At 41.7% G+C, this 18,924-nt stretch overlaps 1 protein-coding gene across 1 annotated transcript in view; it reads right to left on the minus strand.

Moving 5' to 3' along the window:
* CACNA1D (calcium voltage-gated channel subunit alpha1 D) overlaps positions 1–17,919 on the minus strand; it is a 165,598-nt gene extending 147,679 nt beyond the window's left edge. Inside the window, exons 1-3 of the mRNA XM_050979491.1 lie at positions 17,883–17,919; positions 15,465–15,783; positions 12,933–13,038 (exon numbers count right to left, since the gene is read on the minus strand). Coding sequence (XP_050835448.1) covers positions 12,933–13,038; positions 15,465–15,783; positions 17,883–17,919 — 462 coding nt within the window. The remainder of the gene's footprint in view (positions 1–12,932; positions 13,039–15,464; positions 15,784–17,882) is intronic.
* Positions 17,920–18,924: the final 1,005 nt, after the last annotated feature.

The raw sequence follows: 18,924 nt of genomic DNA on the forward strand, positions 1-18,924 counted from the left end.
CCACAAACTTAAATTTGTAGAGTAACATTCAAATCCAAGGGTTCAACTTGAAGGATTTTCTTTCATTCCAGTAGGACTTTAATATGCACTATTCATGACTGAAGTCACAGGAAGTGCAAGCAAGCCACCATTTGGAGTTTTCTAACTCTTTTCTAAAATACAAGGTCAGAACTTGGTAGGAAAATTCCCAAACTGTCTCTGTGAACAGTAAACCATGGACTTGAAACTCACAGACTTAATTTCTCATGGTTACTCCTCCAAAGTTTAGAGGGACAGGATAGGATCTGCTGTTACACTCTGAGACTTCCCTCTCTTCAGGCACTGCAAGGGGGTCCCAAGTTGTGCAGTGCAGGAATAGCTGATGTTCCAGGGTCCCCCTGCTCAGCACTGACCCTGCACTGGAGTGTCTGAATGCTGCCTGTCAGCTGAGGAAATGCCTCCTGCAGAAAAATGTGAGCCCATGTATCTGCCCTTGCCCAAGAAACCAAAGCATCTCCATTATTAGTGACCTCTCTAATAGGTTAGCAAGGAACAGGCATCAGCATCCTACTCTGTAATTACAGACTCTAAGTGAGCACACAGGGACTGTGGAGAGACACCCAAATCCTTTAACTTCATTGATAGCTGATGAGGTTACCTTTCAGTTCATATCATTCATGATCTAATTCTCAGAACAGATAAGCTTCCCACTATTTATCAAGGTTAAAAAGTATATTATTATGTGAAAACATCAACTTAGGGCCTCTACTACCAGCTTTCTTCCTGTGAAAAATGAGGAAAAGTGGCAGAAGGAAATGAATAAACAACTCAGTGGAAAAGAGCCTTAGTACCTGGACCTCTGGCACCTTAATTTGTCCTTCACACTTGCCAGGGAATTACTCTGAGATTACTGGTTAATAGTAGCCATACATCTCAAACACAAACTCTTCAAAATTTCCTATGGGAAACAAGAGTCTGACACAAAATACTTTTGTGTTTTGTGGGATAAAATGGCTATGTTCACTTGCAATTTAATAGTCTGAAGATTTAAGTAAGATTTCTGTGGGTCTACACTTATTCTTCCCCATTCTGCAAAAATGTTGTTTACACAGCTGGTTGAAAAATTTCATAATATCATTTAAAGAATAAATCATCTTCACATGACAAATATTCATCTCCAAAAAAAAAAATCTGAACTCCAAAGATCCCAAATCCAAAGACTGAATTAACTACATGCAAACTTTGTTCTTTACTAGAAGAGAAATTTTTGACTGAGAACTTTAGAAGTTTTGTACTTCTGTAAAAGCACATTCAGTGCCATTTCATTACTTCATGGTTGAGAAATACAACCGTGAAGTATTTCATGGCTGTAGTAATATTCTACAAATCAACATATCAAATAACATAACACTACTATTAAGTCTCCATCCCTGGAAGTGTTCAAGGACGGGTAGGATGGGACTCTGAGCAATCTGATCTACTGCAAGGGACATTGGCACTAGACCATCTTTAAGGCCCCTTCCAACCTAAACCAAGATTGTGATTCTCATCTTTTTATTGCTAAGTGATGAAATGCAGAATTCAAACATTTCTGAAGACAGAATCTTGCAATTCAAAAACACCTTCAGTGGTACCATTCCCACCAGTTGGACAGGTCCCATAATTTTGAACATTCCAATTATCACCTTTTCTTTTGCCATGTGCAATCTCTGCTGAATGGGGTGTGGCCTGCCTTGGCTTCATTGACAGATCACCTGTTCAAGGAGACCCTGAACTTCCCAATTAAATACTGAGGGCTGTTTTTGCCACCAATATAGCAAATAGAGGCTTAACATTAGCATTTCCAGAGACACATGAGACTCTGCCTGGAAGCTTACTGTATCTTCTGAGACATCTAACATTAACTCCCCCAAATTTCCTGTCCTACTGCTGTTTACCTAAATGTCACTGCTTCTGCTGTATCACTATGGGAACAGTGGCTGTTCCTTCTGTTCCCATATTGCCACTACCAATCACTTTTTCTTCACCAAAATTTGCTGCCAAAACACTCTACATCCTCAAATTTAAAATACAGCCTCTAACAACAAAATTCTCCAGAAGCACTCTCCAGAACGTCAGCCAAACCATTTCCAGATAAAGACAAAGCAACTGTTTTGAGAGAACTCCCTAGATATCATTCCACTGTCTATACAAACCCCATTTACCATATCTGGATTTTCACAGCCTCAAATTTACTTTTCCTTTCAACAACCTTTTAAAGCAGAAAGTTTTATTGGCAGAAACTAGAATTCTAAAAAGATAAATATCCTGTTCAAGAATACCAAGAAGTTCAGGGCAAACTAGAACATTCAGTGCTCATCCCTGAAGTTCTTAGCTAAGGTCTTACCTATGTTCTCTTACCCTTTCCCTTATAGCACAAACTAGTTGACTTTCTTAGCCCACATACTTCAGCACTCCTTTTGAAGAAAACAACCAGTTCTGAAAGCATGAAAACTAATAAAGCCTGATCCCTTCAACCTGCCATTGTTTGGGTTTTGGGATAACAAGTGGCCTGCATGTGGGGGAAAGAAGAAACACAAAGTTTCTCTCCCTGTTCTCAAAAATCATGTAAAAATAACTTGGAAATGTTTGTTACTGCTTTATTTGGTTGAAATCAGATGCTCTCAGAAGCTGAAGCTAAATCAGCAGCCCATGCATTTCTCATCCATACTGATACACACTCTGAGCCATGCAGTACTCAGGGAAAACAGAGATGTGGGAAGCAGCCCCACAACAGGAGACCAAGCCCTTTACTAAAAAAGTCACAAGTCTAACCCGTGCTGACAGTCAGGTCTGTGCATGCTCAGTCTACCTGGGCTCAATCTGCATTAACTGGGGGTGTTAAGACTGCAAAGCCTCCAGGAAGTTTCTGAGTTCAGGGTAAGGCCCTCTTATGGCATTAGGAATGCAGATGGCACACGTGCCTGGCTCAGGGTGGGCTGGCACCAACACCCCTGTGACCACACAGACACACAGCAAAACCACATGGCCTTTGCCAAAAACATGGTTTAGTGACTTTCACTTCAAAAGATTATTTAATTTTACTTAAGAAAAAAAGTAAAACATTTTAAGTGCCATTCAACTTGGTACTAGAATGGGGAAAAGCTTTCTGGTCCACACTGTGCCCGGAGAATGAGAGCAGCTGAGGCACCTCAACAGGACCAACAGAGCCAGTCACAGACTTTGTCCCTGGAACTATTCATCTCCAGCCTTCAAACATGGAAGTATCATTTTATACCATGAGATTTATAGGTACAGCTCAGGTAAATATTGTTCCTTTTTATCACTGAATTTCTCATTTCATTTTTCTGAAGTCAGTCATGCCAAGAGATTTTGAGACCTTATTATAATAAACATACAAGAGGTACATAATTTTGTGGGTTGCTTTCTTTCAGATTTTTCCTTTTCTATAGCAAGAAATAGAATATGATATAAAGTTACTTGAACTCAGAACTACTAAGTATTCTTGTGATGAAGATAAGCATACAATCACTTAAATATCTTTTCATGATGGATAACATTAATGCCACACAACATTGGTATGTGTTTTAAAGGATTCTGGATGAATACATGAAAAAAATCAGTAATGGCATCATAATAAATCCAACAGAGTGAACACTGCACTAACAAAATGTCTGCTAAACATAATACAGCTTTGGGGTATTTGCTACTCAGTTCCTTGGAAGGACTGCATTTGTCTGATTAGCTGAGCTGCAGAAGATGCTCTCTTGCTGGAGGCTGCTGCACTCTGCAGCCACCGTCAGCAACCCAGAAAAGTATAATTATTAAACTACTGAACCTTATTAACCAACACTTCTCATGCTCATATTCTTCCACTGTAAAGAGATTTCCTTTATGCTGAACAAATGTAAGCAGCTCTGTGGGCTCCTTTCTGCCACTGGATCTCCCACAAGGTTTTACTGAAATGCTGCCTGGTGGTTCAGCACAACATACAGAAGCTGTCAGGTGTGATTAAATCCAACATATCACCTGGTTTGTATCACAAGAGAAAAGGACAACTAAAACAACTGGGCAAATGAATCTTCTATTTCCCTCAAACCAATACTTGATGTATCTTAATTATTGCAAAATTTGCAACAAAAATAAATCTGAAGACCAAATTCTGAGCTTCTGCAGGTTCTTTGTCTACTGTGATCCCTTCACCTTTAGCAACCCACACAGACCATGGCTTGTATTATCTGATTTACCACACTAACAAATAGCAAGATTCAGGTCCTTAATAACAGCATCACCCAAAGGTAGAATTCTCCAAGATTGCAAACTGGTAACAGGTCTCTACCCCCTTGAATAATGATCAGGGTGAAAAAAAATCATAACAGCAACAGACTTAGACACTGCCCAAACTTCTAGCCATGCATCTAAACAAAAAACAAAAAATGTGCTGGCACAATACCTTTTAAGAAGGGATGGGCAGGGGAAATCTTGATTCATAACGAAACAAATCCCTGCAACTCAATCTGCCTATGATTTCAAAGTTTAATTAATTCCTAAAAACATTGAAAAATCAAATCATGCATCATGGTCAGCCATGATGACTTATTGAAAAATCACAGAATTATGAGCTTACATTTCAAATCTTTAGATAAAGTTTGCTTCAAATGCTGAAGTCAAGCACCTACATTTCTGAGAAATACCACACAGTGCCATCAAAGGATCCTTCAAAAAACAAAAGGAACTCTAGAAGTCTTTTTCTTCATAAAAATAACCATGAAAATAATCACAAACAATTTTAAGTGGCTAATCGGTTTTACCAAGTGAATCTTGTACAAGCAGAAACAACACTCAGTCTCAATCCCTTCTGAAGCAGGCAGTGGGGAGGAAATACACTGATATTCAATTTGCAATTCATTAAATGAAAATGTTATCACAAATGATTACACTATGACCAAAAAAAAAAAAAAACAAGTCACTTCCATCCTAATTAATATTCTCCCACTATCACTCTATATTCATTTAACCTTTCTTTGTGGCCCTATTCTTACACATGGCCCTGCAAAAGAAAGGTTTTAGTGCATGACAGAAGGATAAACAAATCTGAGTTCTTGCAAAATGAATAGCAAACCAAATCACACATTCAATTAACCATGACCAAAACCAGTTTGTCATTAAAGCTCACCAGATTAGAAACTGCATTTCAGTTGATTTAACAGCTACATGAATCTCTTGAAATACTCAGGGACCAGCTTTCTAGAAGCACACAGAATTATTCCAGTTCTGCTCAAATTGAGCAAGCCACCCTTTTGCAAGACTTGCAAAAACCATGGGTTCCAACTCTGGTATTTCAAGACACAGCACTCACACACAAACCATGGTAAAAACAAGCACAGCTCTCAAAGCCTAAGATACATCTGATCTGAACATCTTACAAGAAAGTCAACACCCATACTCTGCATAACTTTAAAACAAGGTTTATAGAAAAAACCCAAGTAATATTTATGGCAATCTGCATTTGGTGTGGCATTAATACATGGCAACATGGGAAGCTTCTCAGTTATGTGGTGTTCTGGTTTTGAGTAAAACTTCCAGAAAGAACTTTCAGGTTTCCTTTGGCATAGCAGCTACTGTCAAGGAACAAAACCATAACTAATGTTTTGTTAGGTTTACATACTCAATATTGGAGTAAACAAGTAATTCACATGCTTTCCAGGAAGTCAGTAAAATAGTTTTATCACCAGGATTTTTCATGGGTTTTTTCAGAGTATTTCAAAATCTTACTCTACTCCAACAGTTTGCATATAAAGTACAAACTTCTCCCACTCATCTTAAATGCTCAATTTATATTTCAATTACAGCTATTTTAATACCAAATCTAACTACTTTCCCCACTGACCACTCAAATGATACAGTAACCCATATGATTGTTCTGTTTTTAAATTAACAGGTTTACTTTTATTACAATCTGTCTATACTTAAATATTTCACAGGCATATCTTCATCAAGCAGGAAGTAAGGGAAAAAGAGTGGGGAATCACTGCTCTCCATATAGAGAAACCCAAAAAAAGCAGTTTTCTCTACCAGTGCAGCACTATTGTGTTTGGGGACTGACTTTAGGCTATAATAGAAAAGAACTCTTTCTGGTGGAAGCTCTCTCCCCAGGCAGCTTGCCAGCAGTGCACTACCAGCAAACCTCTTAAAGGAGAGACAAGCCCTTAGTAGGAATTCCCCACAGGAACATGCTTGCAACTTTGAACATGGAAAAAACATTTCCCTTCAAATGGCAATGATTAAGTACATCTTTTTGTAAGACCTTCTGGTCTGGACAACCAAGAACCTCTCTCTTATATATAAAAAAAAGTTTTGTAGTGTCATTACCCGAAATCTGTAACACCAAACTGAAGATCTTTACATACCCTTATACTCCAAACAGACATTTTAGGATCAGCTGCTTCAGCACAGATACAGTTTTACTGGGACACACAAAATAAAGTAAAGAGAAACAAGGACTTGACTGTGTGATTGCCACACCTCTACAAACCCAAATGACCTTTCTGCCAGTTGGAAATTGCCAGTCATCCTGGTCACAGCTTTCCCTTGGGAATGTCTCTCTTCCTACACCAGAGAGTGAAATACAAGTTCTATTTCATTCACAGCTAGAGAGGGACTTGACACATGCAATTACATTCAGCAGAAAAATCCAAGAGCTATGTCACATTACTGGGGTAGTGCAGCGCAGACAGTGCACAGAACTTACTGCAGGATAAAGGGGGACTAAAACACAAACTCAGAATTCTCATCTGTTTTGCAGAGGTGTGCATTGCAACACAAAAGAAAAAAGTTTCCTAAATTCAAAATCTGCATTGAAAAAAAAACAAACTAATCCATAATAATTAGTTAATGCACATTACTGAAATTTTGGGCTGACAGTAATATTAAACAAAGAATTGAAATTGAAATAGGAAGAAAGGGATGAGTACTAAATTACAACATTTTTTTCTAATCCCCTTGCAGAAATGTCATCTATTGAGAAATTCTTGCAAATATGCAAAGGTTACTGATGCACTTTCTTTGACCTAATAACCATGAAATAACTTTATTATTCATTTTCAGAGAGATAAGGCATGTTGTTCTTGTAGTTAAATAGTTATTTCATGGGTTTTTGAACAAGAAATACAAGTCAGGGTATTGATGTATGTGAAAAATAGCAAAAAACATTATCAGAACTAACCCTCAGAGCATTGGCATTTAGACAAAAAAACTGACCCAAGTCTCCCAATTTTACTGTGTGGGGATTATTTTTTTCAAAATTGAGCTAATGATTTTCTCAAAAGCCCCTCCTATTCATACACAGACAAGTAAATACATTTCACTGACTTGAATCAATGCACAATATAAAATTCCTATGATATATCAGATACAATTAGATCCTATATTTTTGAATTTTTTTCAGCTAAAACTTAATTATATTTTCTCTTAAAACAAATTAATCTGGTATCTTTAGTATGGGTAGCTTGGCTAAGTATACATAAGTCATTATAAGGTCTCCACCATGTTTTCCCAAGCAAAGTGAAGTATTTTCAGTAGAGTCCAAATTATTTTGCATCTTTCCTCAAAAGTTTACTTGGGTGACTTTCATGCCAGCTAACAGGGACATTAGGAGAGTGCATTAGCTAAGAATCCAAAGATAGAAAAATATCAGAAAGGCAGTATCAAAAAGTTATTTAGATTGGAAGACATTTCTAAGTGAGTGGAAAGAGAACCAGGCCTTAAAGACCCTTGAGCTGAAAAAGTAAACATAGCAAAGGCAGTAGATAAACACAAAAATCCTTCTAAGATACAACACTGAGCACTTAGCACTTAAACAAAAAAATCTTTAGTATTATTTACTAAACGAGATTAAAATTTATGGAATTCTACAACAATATTTTCAGATAATCTCCTTATAAAGGACAACTGGGTGCCAGGTAAAAACCACCAACCTTTTCAATGGATGGATTAATTAGTCATGTGGCCCCAGAACTGAATGAGTCATCGAGTTGCTAATGAGATAAGGACAGGAAGCTTGACACCTCTAAGTCAAGAGTTCAACCGGTTCTTCTCAGAGTACTCTCCTGCTGTGCCCTAGATTGAAGGCACAACACTGGCTTTCCTCCTGCTGAAGGGACTCAAAGAGCCCTGCAAAGCTACTTACAGAGGAAATCTTGGCCTGAAAGTAGGACACAAACATTACCTTTCTCCAGCAGTGTGCCCCACTACGGCTCTCCCAGCCCCTGGGATAAAGAGGAGGCACCCAGGACCATCAGCACGGCCCTGCTCTGCCAGCACTGGCTGAGAGACAGTCTTCAGCACATGGCCTCACTCAGAGGCTTCCCCACTGACACTGCACTCAGACAAGGCTGAAGAATCCTGTTATCAGGGGTACAGAGACTTGTAATTACCATTAGGGGCCCTTTGTGCACTACAGGCAAGTTCTCGACTCGTGGGGCTTTGCCAGTTTGCTGCCATTTCCACAGCTGGGTGTCCCAGCCCTGACTCTGCTGTCAATCTCCTCTCGAGTAGAACAGTGTCACCACACAAACCTTGGGGTCTAGTCACAAGAGATGCAGGGCAACCAAAGATTCAACTCAAACTTCAGGGGTGTCATTTTCAGCAACTCTGGATGGATGGATGCCTTCTGATTGTTCATATTTACTTATTGAAAAGAAGAAAAGAAAAAGAACAACCAACAATGTCTCTACCACTGCCAAAATCCATTGTATGCTGCTGGTCTGCCTGCACATGATAAAGAAAGAAGCCCAGTGCAAGTTGGGCAATGGAAAGGCAGCAGGAGACAAAACACAGAACAGAACGTGGGACAGCAGGATGACACCAGGAAGACAAATTGAGGTAGGAGAAGGAGATGGAGAAAAACATGTTGCACAAGAGGACAAACAGAAGAGAAAACACAAAGAAAAGCCAGAGGGTAGAGGCAAAAGATAACAAGAAAGAAATGAAGTGGGAAGTGGGAAGTTAAAGACAAAAGACATGAAGGGAAATAACAGAGCACAGATGAGGAATAAAGGAAAAACAACCAGAAATAAAATATATTAAAGGAAACCCTTTCTGCAAGAAACTGCTTCTTATCAAGGTCAGACAAGAAACACTTCCAAAAAGAAGAGCTTAATCAAGCATGGAAAGTTCAGATTACCTGAAACTTCTGAAAGTAGAAGAAAGATACTACCTTAAATTATGAAGCAGGATTTCATCCCAAAGTACATTGCCCCTGCTCTGCTCTAAGAGAAAACTTCTCAATTCCATAATAGTTTCACCCATCTACTTGAGGAAGAACAGGGCCTACTTCTGTCAGTACAGTCAGTGATTAGGGACTAATTATTGATGAAGTAGAATTCAGGCTGAAGTTCATCACTGTGTGCCGCAGTCCATGCAATTCACACAGCCATGAGAGAACTACTCCAGTTAAACTACAGAAAAGAGGATCCCTTTCTCCTGCCTCTCCTGGCACACAAAGATACATGAAGGTGCTTTAGACAAAGGATTACACAAATTTTCCCACTGAACACAGGGCTGTAGCCCTTGGTAAGTGGTCAAGCACAGTCCAGACTGAATTTGATTCTGCACTTCTGTTTTGTTTGAATGCATTGTTTTCTGTCACTCATTACTAACACCTCTTTCCTGGCAGAGTATGACCCTGAAACCACTGAGCAAGGAGGTAACTGTACTGCACCCTTGATCCCAGAGACAGGCAAAAAGGCCAAACACAAACCAGAACTTGTGCATTCAGAACACAAAAAGACATACCAAAGGAAAAAAACTAATAATGAAAGGGACACCTATTCCTACATCATTGCTTACCATTACCATCTGCTTAATTCAGTCACCAATATACTGAAGAAACCTTTTCTTGCTTCCCTAAATTATCATAAATATCTCATAGCATGCTGCTGGATCTGTCACAAAAACATCAGTAATCACAGCTTGCAAATCAAAGACAAGTGACCAACACAGAAACACACAGTGGGACCATACTTACACCAGCAGTTTTCTATAAATAGTCTACTGTTCCAAAAGGAAGGGTTTGGAAATCTCTCACACAACTTTATCTTAAGATATTCAGGATTAAAGACAGATTCATTTCCAAGAATAAATGATACCTAAGATACAGCCTATTTTTAAAAACATAAGGATGCATTTGATTCACTATTTTTCTTAAGACACATACACCTGTTTCTTACAATGTTTGTTATATATTTGGTTATAAAATTCATTTTGCCATTACTACTGCAACATACAAGAGACTTTGTGCTGGAAGCATTAATGAGAAAGGAAGAGCATGGCTCACACACCCAGAGTTTAGGTGGTTGACACAGGGTCATTGTTTCACTGGCTCAGCCACAGGCAAAGACAGACTCAGAAACCCTCTCAGGTTTCTTTTACAAGTCCTAGAAACTCCATCACACAGCCTGTGCCTTCTAAGCTCCACCACAGAGAGGAGGGAACACCTGCTCTGCACATACATCCTTGCACTGAGGTCACCACTGCAAACTTTCCAAGTCATAAAAGATGAACACTTGGCCTGCTCAAATTCTCACATATTTACGTTCTCATGAGCCCAACCAAAAATGAACAAGTTTACATTTCTAGTTCCCATTTGCCAGTGTTACACCGGTTTTTCCTGAGGCTGATTACAAATTATGTCTATTTCGCGTTCATAGAAAAACCCCACGTGGATAAATACTTCATTTTTCTGTTTATAAATGTTTTTTAAAAAGGAGCCAGCTCAGCTAGCTGATGGAAAGCAATTCATCAATTCAATGTAGCAACACTGAGAGAACCAAGCCAGATATAATATCCATATGCAAACTAACATTTATGAAGAAGAACTTGAATTTGAGCCCAGGTGGGGTCTCCTAGCAAGACCAAGGGAGCCAAAATCCTGCCAAAGGTTCAATGATGATTAATATTTGGTCTGTTCACAAAGCAGATGAAAGGTCTGACTATGATTAACAGAATAATCCCTACTCCCAGTATAAGACAGTCCTCTCTCCAACCCTTACTGACACAAGCACCTCAAGCAGCAGCAAACACAGGATCCAGCAGGCTCCCAAGCAAGCCTGAAGAGTTCTCAATCAGCTCTTCTCCTATTCCCTCATAGTGCACTTGAATCCACACTAACCAAGGAAAATTGTCAGTGCAATACCAGAGGAGACACATGGACCCAAACCACTGGGTAACATATTTCATGGTAGAGAACCCCAGTCATAGGAAAAGCCAAAGCTGCTCATTCCAGAACTGTTTATTTTATTAGATATGTCTGTGTGCTCCCTTATTGAGCTTAAATCTGACCCAGCAGTTCAAAGTACATAGCCAGTATAAATTCTGCTCTTTGAGCAAACTTAGTGGAATGACTTAACCTCAGGATAAACAGGATGCAAATTTAAATGAGAATTTGAGATCACTTAATGGCCAACTAAACTTTATATACATATACCTGGAGGGGTTTGAGAGCCCTTCTCCTTGAAATAGATAAGGTTTAAGAATCTCTTACTAAAAAAAACCAAAAAAACAGACCAATTATTATTCCTTAGACTAGCCTGGCCACATCAAATAAAAAAAGATAAATCATCAAGGATGAAAATGGTCATTGTCTTTCTAAACATTAGCACATTGCAGAATTGAAATTGGCTCAGAAACACCAGACAGTAACCTAACAAAACTAATGCTAGAAACATTTTCCAAGATGATTAGCCTCTGACACAAGAAACTGCTTTACCCTTTTCATGTAATGCTTTCTGAAATTAGTTATTAGCAGATCTCGGGGTGGACTGACAGCTATGGAGATTTGTGCCCTGAATTTCTCAGGGGGAAAACAGAAAGTCTGTTGGTTGGCTGGATACACCAACAGCTGCATAACTCTTTCTTTACACTGACCTGAATTAGTCTTTCATCAGCAATTTTTATTGTCCATATTTATTTAATTGCAATTAAAAAGTCTTCTACACAAAATAATTACTTTAAGAAAAATAAACATATACACACCAAAAGTTACACAAATGTGTTGATAGAAGATCTCATATCAGCCCTAATTTTCCAGGTAAATGAATACAGCATTATCTACTTCTTGGTACCCAGTTCTTTATTTTATGAACTTCCTTTGCCATCCAAAGAGTCACATGTAGATTATGAGTGCACAAAACCACTCCACTATTTCCAGATAGAGTTTAATATAAACAATAAAATCATTGCAACATCATTCACTATTACCCTTGACAGCCTTTGTAAGTATTAGAGAATTTTAAAAAATTAGTTTCCATTATATCTTTTCAAGTACAACCCTAGTATACTGTTTTCAACCAAAAAAATACATCTCCACACACCACTTACTGCAATACCATCCCTATTTGAAAGATCATTTATACCAGCAGTGACTACTTTGAAAATTCACACTGATGCTCCTATCACTTTAAAATGTATTAATACAAAATCTCCCACCACACTCTCATTAAAAATTAAAATACCCAGTAAAATAAACAGCCAAATAAAACCATTAAAAAGTGCAAACAGAGTAGACAAGTACACTAGGGAAGGCAGTAAACCTTCAAGTCCGAAACAAGTGTCAGAAACAGTAACAGCTAGTAAATATATGTAATCAATATAAGCAATGGAAACAAATTAAACCTTTTTTGCCACACAAATATATGAACATACACAGCATATTAATGCACATTCCTTTCCAAAGAATTTTACTGATAAAAAACCTAATTTTGAACACATGACAAAGTAACACTTAGTACTGGGGGGGAAGGGGGGAACACAAAGCAATTCTATATACATTTTGTGTAACACTATATACCAGTTTCTTTTCCTGAAATTACCTATATTTGGTGCAATCTCAAATACTAGCAGTTAATCACATTAAAAACACAGCAAACAAAAAATAAAAATTCAAGATTACTTACCAAATTATGATTAGTTGAATTAGAATCATCTTCTGGGAATGGGATGTAAACAGCTAAGGCCACACAATTGGCAAAAATAGACAGTAGTATAAATATGTCAAATGGTCTGGAAAATCTTGTTAAGGAACTCATGACTTATGAGTATCTGCAAACTTTTAAGTCTAGTTCTCCATTCCAGCATCAACAATGGTAAAGCAAGTCTTTGCTTTAAGGCAATCTTTTGACTGATAACTCTGACAAACACTCCATCACCTTTAGTTATAGCACTATATATACCATATTATTTTCCATCACAATGATCCTTCAACGTCCTCTTCCTTTTGAAAAGAATGAAAGCGATTATTCATGCTGTCACAGAGCACTTTACATTAAATTCCAAAGATGAATAAAATTATCCACTCTTAAATCTACATGCAGGTCATCATAGTGGGCAAGGAATACTCATGGAGCTGTTCTGTCCTCATATAAAGGTTTAATAAATATACATTTATCCAAAGGAGGAAAACCATTGGAAATACAGTTCATAGTAGGATATGGGAAAGATTCCCAGAAAACCCCAACTATTCTCTTACAGGAGATCTAGAAAGCTGTTCAGTTGACACAGGAAAGTTCTGAGCCATTCCACATCTCTGACAGTTGTATTCCTGAATCTTGGCTTTGGCCAAGCCAGATGAAAGTTTAGGTGAGTTGAGTAGAAAATAGAATATCATGGCTGGCTTGGCAGCCAGACAGAGAGAAGCTGCTGACTTCCACACTGACAACAGCATGGACTGCAGCTCTGCTTTCTATACAGGAGCTGGACAACAGCAGTGGGAACCTGGACATATCTTCTGCCTTCCAGAAAAAAAATTTTAATTTTCTTAAAATTCATGAGTATGAAGTTCATCCTTCAGTTCATCATTGCTTTTCCTTTTTCATGAGGTATTTTACTATTCTCAATGACCAGAAACATGGAGGTACTGAGATGAACCTATCTGTGTGAGCTTGGAAAAGAAGTACTTGGACCTCAGCTACAATTTTTGGCATCCTTTTTGATGCACAACCTCTGGATATGTTTCCATAAGAGTCCAATAAAAGGCTGGGGTAAGAGTACTAAATATATTCAAAAGCATATTTTTGCCAGTTTAAAAAATTACCTGGGAAAAAATAGGGGGCGGGGAAAGTCCTACAAAGCTCATATGTCCTATAAGATGTGTGTCATTTTGTTTGCTGGCCTATTAAAAGTTTGTCACCTTGAAGGCCACTTTTATGTCTACAAAGCAGATCAACATGAACAGCTGCTACATTATGTACAAAATAAAGTTACAACAGCATTTTCCAGACTGGAGTGAGCAATTGATACCATCACAAGACTGACAATCTTGTTTTATGATGTGGTGCTGCTGGGACAAATTCTCGCTGAGTTATTCCACTCCAGATCCATAGTAATTTCATTTACCTGACCTTAGCCAAGGAGAGGCCAATTTACTGAAATTAGTTGGACTTCTACCAGTTTAAATGAAAGAAGAAGCCATTTCACTATCTTTAATTTGCAATTGAATTTTGTACAAAGAACTGAGAAACACCAACCCCATAAATGAGTAACAGCTCTTATTGCCAGGTTGGCTGTTCTGTTTATAGTAACAAATTGAGTTTTACTTCAGTAATCTACTGTCTTGAACAGCTGTTTCCCATTACAGGGATGATGCCATGGCTAATATGCTAACATTTTTCTCCTTGTACCCCAGCAAAACTATTTTCTATTTCAAAGCTTTTCTTGGTAATTAAATAACATACTAAACCAACATGCCAGAGAAATGTACATATTTCCACATCATAACCACTGAACTAAAGGAAAAGCCATTCCTCCCATCACCCAGGTCATCATGAACACAAGGCAGCCTCTCTGGTCTCCCATCTAGGTGTACATGCTTCCAAATATGTTTGGTGGTAGACATAAGTTGTACAAGCTCAGAAGATTATTATATTTACAACACTTGTGTGTACTTAGAACATTTCCTTGGCTTAAGTAAAAACCTTCCCTACTTTTTGTACTGGGAAAACAATCTTTTTGAAAAGAGTTCTACATCTGACTCATTTGTCCTAATGGCAGTACCCTAAATTGCAATATGGAAGATATAGGTTTGACATCTTTGGCCATCTCCCTAACACTGGATGGCTAAATACATTCCCATCCATTCTTCCTTATTTGGAAAGGCAAAAAATGCAATGCAGAGATTTGCTGGAATGTGTTGTTAGCTTGAAAGTGTTCCCCCAACTTTTCCCAGAAAAAAGGAACAGCTATGAGCTCTCCTCTGACTTTGAGCTGCCTACTTCAGTAAATGATATTCTGTGTCAATATGACACAAGAGACTATCTTTAACTGCAACTGAAGCCAAATTAACTCCCATTGACATTAATGACAGTTACCCACACATACAAGTGATGTAACATGTAAGTTGTGATGCTCCAAGACATCCTGTAAAACAATCCCTTTATATGATCAGAAAATGTAAGAAAATCATTTCAAAAGCAAACTGCAACAAAGGATACTTCCATTCTACTAGACTAATGCAGGCTCTTCGTATTGGATTGTTGAGGGATAAACAGAAAAGGGCACGGGGTGGCCGACTATTGGACGTGTTACCCTGTTTTTTGCTCTTGGCATATTGCTGGCGTTTTCTTTGGGACAGAGATCCTACAGGCTGGGCTGTGGTGGTACTCATGTTTTGGGCAGCCTTTGCTTGTCTAGCAGCATCGATTGCAGCTTGCCAAGATAGAACAGTTTGCTTGGATGGTGCTGAACTGTTTGACTGAATAGCTGGTCCGTCACCAGGGAGAGGAATCCTGGTGCTGCTTGCATAGTTCACCTCTGTGGGACAAAAGAAAAAAGTACTTGGTTATAAATGCTTTGCACTAAAACGGGTCTAACCCAAAAAGATTGTTCCAAGATCAAGGCAGTGTGATGTTTGCATTACAAACACAGATACATATGCATACACTAGGGCTGTGGTATATGCAATTGAACAGCAGAAAATATGCTCAGGATTCAGTTTTACAACTTCAAGACTGATATAAGTATTGACACACAAACACTCTCATTTTGATTCTTCCACTTACAATGTCTTTTTCTAACTGGATGGAAGCCTTCCTGTCCTCATGTTTATTCAGTAAACCATACCTACCCTTTAAGATCAAGTTTTCTGCAGCACCTTAGCATTTACTACTCTCTCAATTTATTTTGGTCTAAAGAATAGTCATTCCAAATTCTTACACATTGTTCAATTAAGAATAAGCAGCAAGGTAGAGGGGGAAGTTCTGTAAGCAAGTTAAATCTTGCCCTGCTTTGCATTCTCAAAGAAAAATGTGTGGATGCCTCCCACAAGCGAAGATCCAATACTGTCTGTGATAAACACGTTCATAAAGCTCTGCTGTCTTGTGCACAAGGAACCACAAGCACGGAACCATTGTAAGAGGATGAGCTCTGGTTCTATCAAAGGATGGTGTTTGGTTTTGCTTCTTCAAGAGAATCTAAAAAATAAACTGCACCTTCCAAATAATAATCGAGTGCTCTTTATGCAGATGACAGCAAAGAGGCAAAACACCACCTCCTCGCAAGGATCCTTCCTCGCGAGCTCTCTGACTAGCGCAACAGTCTACTCCTACATGCACCTGTAGGAAGGAGAGGCTCCTGAGTGCGATTCAAAACTTGATGCCTGGGTGGGGGGAAAAAATGGAGGAACGGCACAATATACGTGCTGGGAATTCGGGCTGGCAAGAGAGACGACTGTGAAACGGATCTACCCAGGCAGGGGAAGAAAAATCGCTCCCCGTCAAGCACGGGAGAAGCAGGGAAAGCACAGCCCTCCTGCTCCAGACGGGGGGCACAGACCACGGGAGCGCCGCTAACGCGCGTGGACGCGGACGAGGCCGGGGCCGGCCCCCGCTCCGGGGGCGCGGGAGCCCTAAGATGGCTCCCCGGGATGGCGGCGGGGAGTGGGGGGGTCACGGCGGGGCCCCCACGGAGCTGCCGCGGGGAGCGGCACCGGCGCGGCGAGCGCTGGCCAGCGGCGGCGCATCAACAGCTGGGTGACACAGGGGGCAGAGCCGCCGCAGGGGCAAAGGTGGCACATCTACCTCCAACCTTTTCCCAAAGCATCCCTGCTTCCCCTCCCGCCCCCTCTTTTTTTTTTTTTTTTTTCCCTCTCCAGCTATAAATGCAATGGCACAGCCATCTCCCCCGCCTTCCGCCTGCCCTTCGGGATGCCATGAAACGTGGCTCGGCGCAAATAAACCACCCACCTACTCATCTATCTATACAGCCATCGTCTTTTTAAATGGATGCTTGAAAGGGAAACAAAGCCGGGGTGACTGCGTTCCTCGGGGGCAACACAAACTTGCTGCCGATTGAGGAGGGAGGAATCATTTATAAACAACAGCGGGGGCTGTGGCAGCGCCGGAGCCCGTCGGCGGAGCGGATTAGCGGCGCGGAGCCCCGCGTCTCGCCCCCGTGCGCCCCGCCAGGCAGGGGACGAGCGCATCGCGCCCGCCGCCCTGCCCTCGGCCCCACCGCCCTCCCGCCCGGCGCGGGGCAGCCCCCGGGAGCCGCAACTCCGGGCAGGTTCAGCCCCAGGTACACACGGATGAGGCAAACGCAGCCCCAGCCGCGTCCTCCCGCAGCTGATATTAATGGCCCCAGGATAAGGGACGGACGCGCATAAATGCACTCGCGCGTTGGTCACACGCCGAGGGCAGCACCTTGTCCCGCCTTCGCCTCATCCCCTGCCCTTCGCGGTCCCTCCTCGAACACAGCCGCTCGCTCCTTTCCCATCCCAAACCGACTCCATCCTCAACCCCTTCCCTAATCCCCCCAATCCCCGACTCCCAAATCCCTCATAAATCCTCCCCCGCCCCCACCCTCCCCTCAGCCCCAAGCACGCCGCTGCCCTTGGTGGGCGCCCCGGCTCTTACCTTCAGGGTGCTGCTCGGGCTGCGGCTGCTGGTGCATTTTTCTCACTTTCTCCAGCGTGTGAGAGGAAAATGAAAAAAGAAAAAAGGGCAGAGACGCCCCCCAACCCCACCCCGAGCCAGGTGCGCGCTGCCCCTGCTCTACCCGCTACCCGACCCCCATGGTAGTGACTAGAGACGTGCGAGGGGCTGCTGCTGCTCCTCCTCCTCCTGCCGCTGCTGCTTCGCCGCTGCCAAATCCCTCAGAGTTTGGGCCAACATGACACTCACATCCGGGTGACACGGGATCTCTCCATCCCTAGCAACCCGGCTGCTGCCGCCGCCGCCGGCTCCTCGGTCCCCTCCTGCCGCTGCTGCCTGCTCCCCGGTCCCCCTCCTCCCGCCGCCGCCTGCTCCGCCTCGGCCCCCTCCTCCCGCCGCCGCCCGCCCGCTCGCTCGCAGTCCCCCTCCTCCCGCCGCCGCGGGCTTTAACTCCCTCGCTGCTGCCACCGCCGTCACCGACACCTGCTGCTGCGGCCGGGCGGGGGCGCGGGGCCGCTCCGACCGCCCGGAGCTCCGGCACCGCGAACAGATCCGCGCCCGCAGCCGCCTTAACAACGTCACCGCCGCACCTGCTCCGGCCCGGGCCCCCGTCCTTCCCCAGCCCGCTGCCCAGGGCACGGACGGCGACAACGCCCGGGACACCGACCTCGGCGACAGAGGCTTTAGCGTCTCTCTCCCCGGGCACTCCAGGCACCGTGTCCCCGCTCCTGGCCGCTCAGGGCTCCCCGGCCGCTCCGTCCCTGCCCGCACCTCCAGGAAAACTCCCGAGTAATCCCAACGCCGAGCTCCCCGCTGACCTGTTGAAAGGCTGCCATTCTGACTTCAGGCTAACATAGGATCTTCAAAGTTTATCCAAATAAATAAATTGACTTGGAAAAAAAATAATTTTGACGTTACCTTCCACTGCAGAAGCCTCAAACATTAATTTCGATTTTGTCTCATGGGTGGTGAGGCTACCCTAGAAGCGCCGTGTCTGGAGGGACCGTGAGCTGCTACCGCAAAG

Source organism: Serinus canaria, chromosome 12, assembly GCF_022539315.1.
Source record: "Serinus canaria isolate serCan28SL12 chromosome 12, serCan2020, whole genome shotgun sequence".
NCBI lineage: Eukaryota > Metazoa > Chordata > Aves > Passeriformes > Fringillidae > Serinus > Serinus canaria.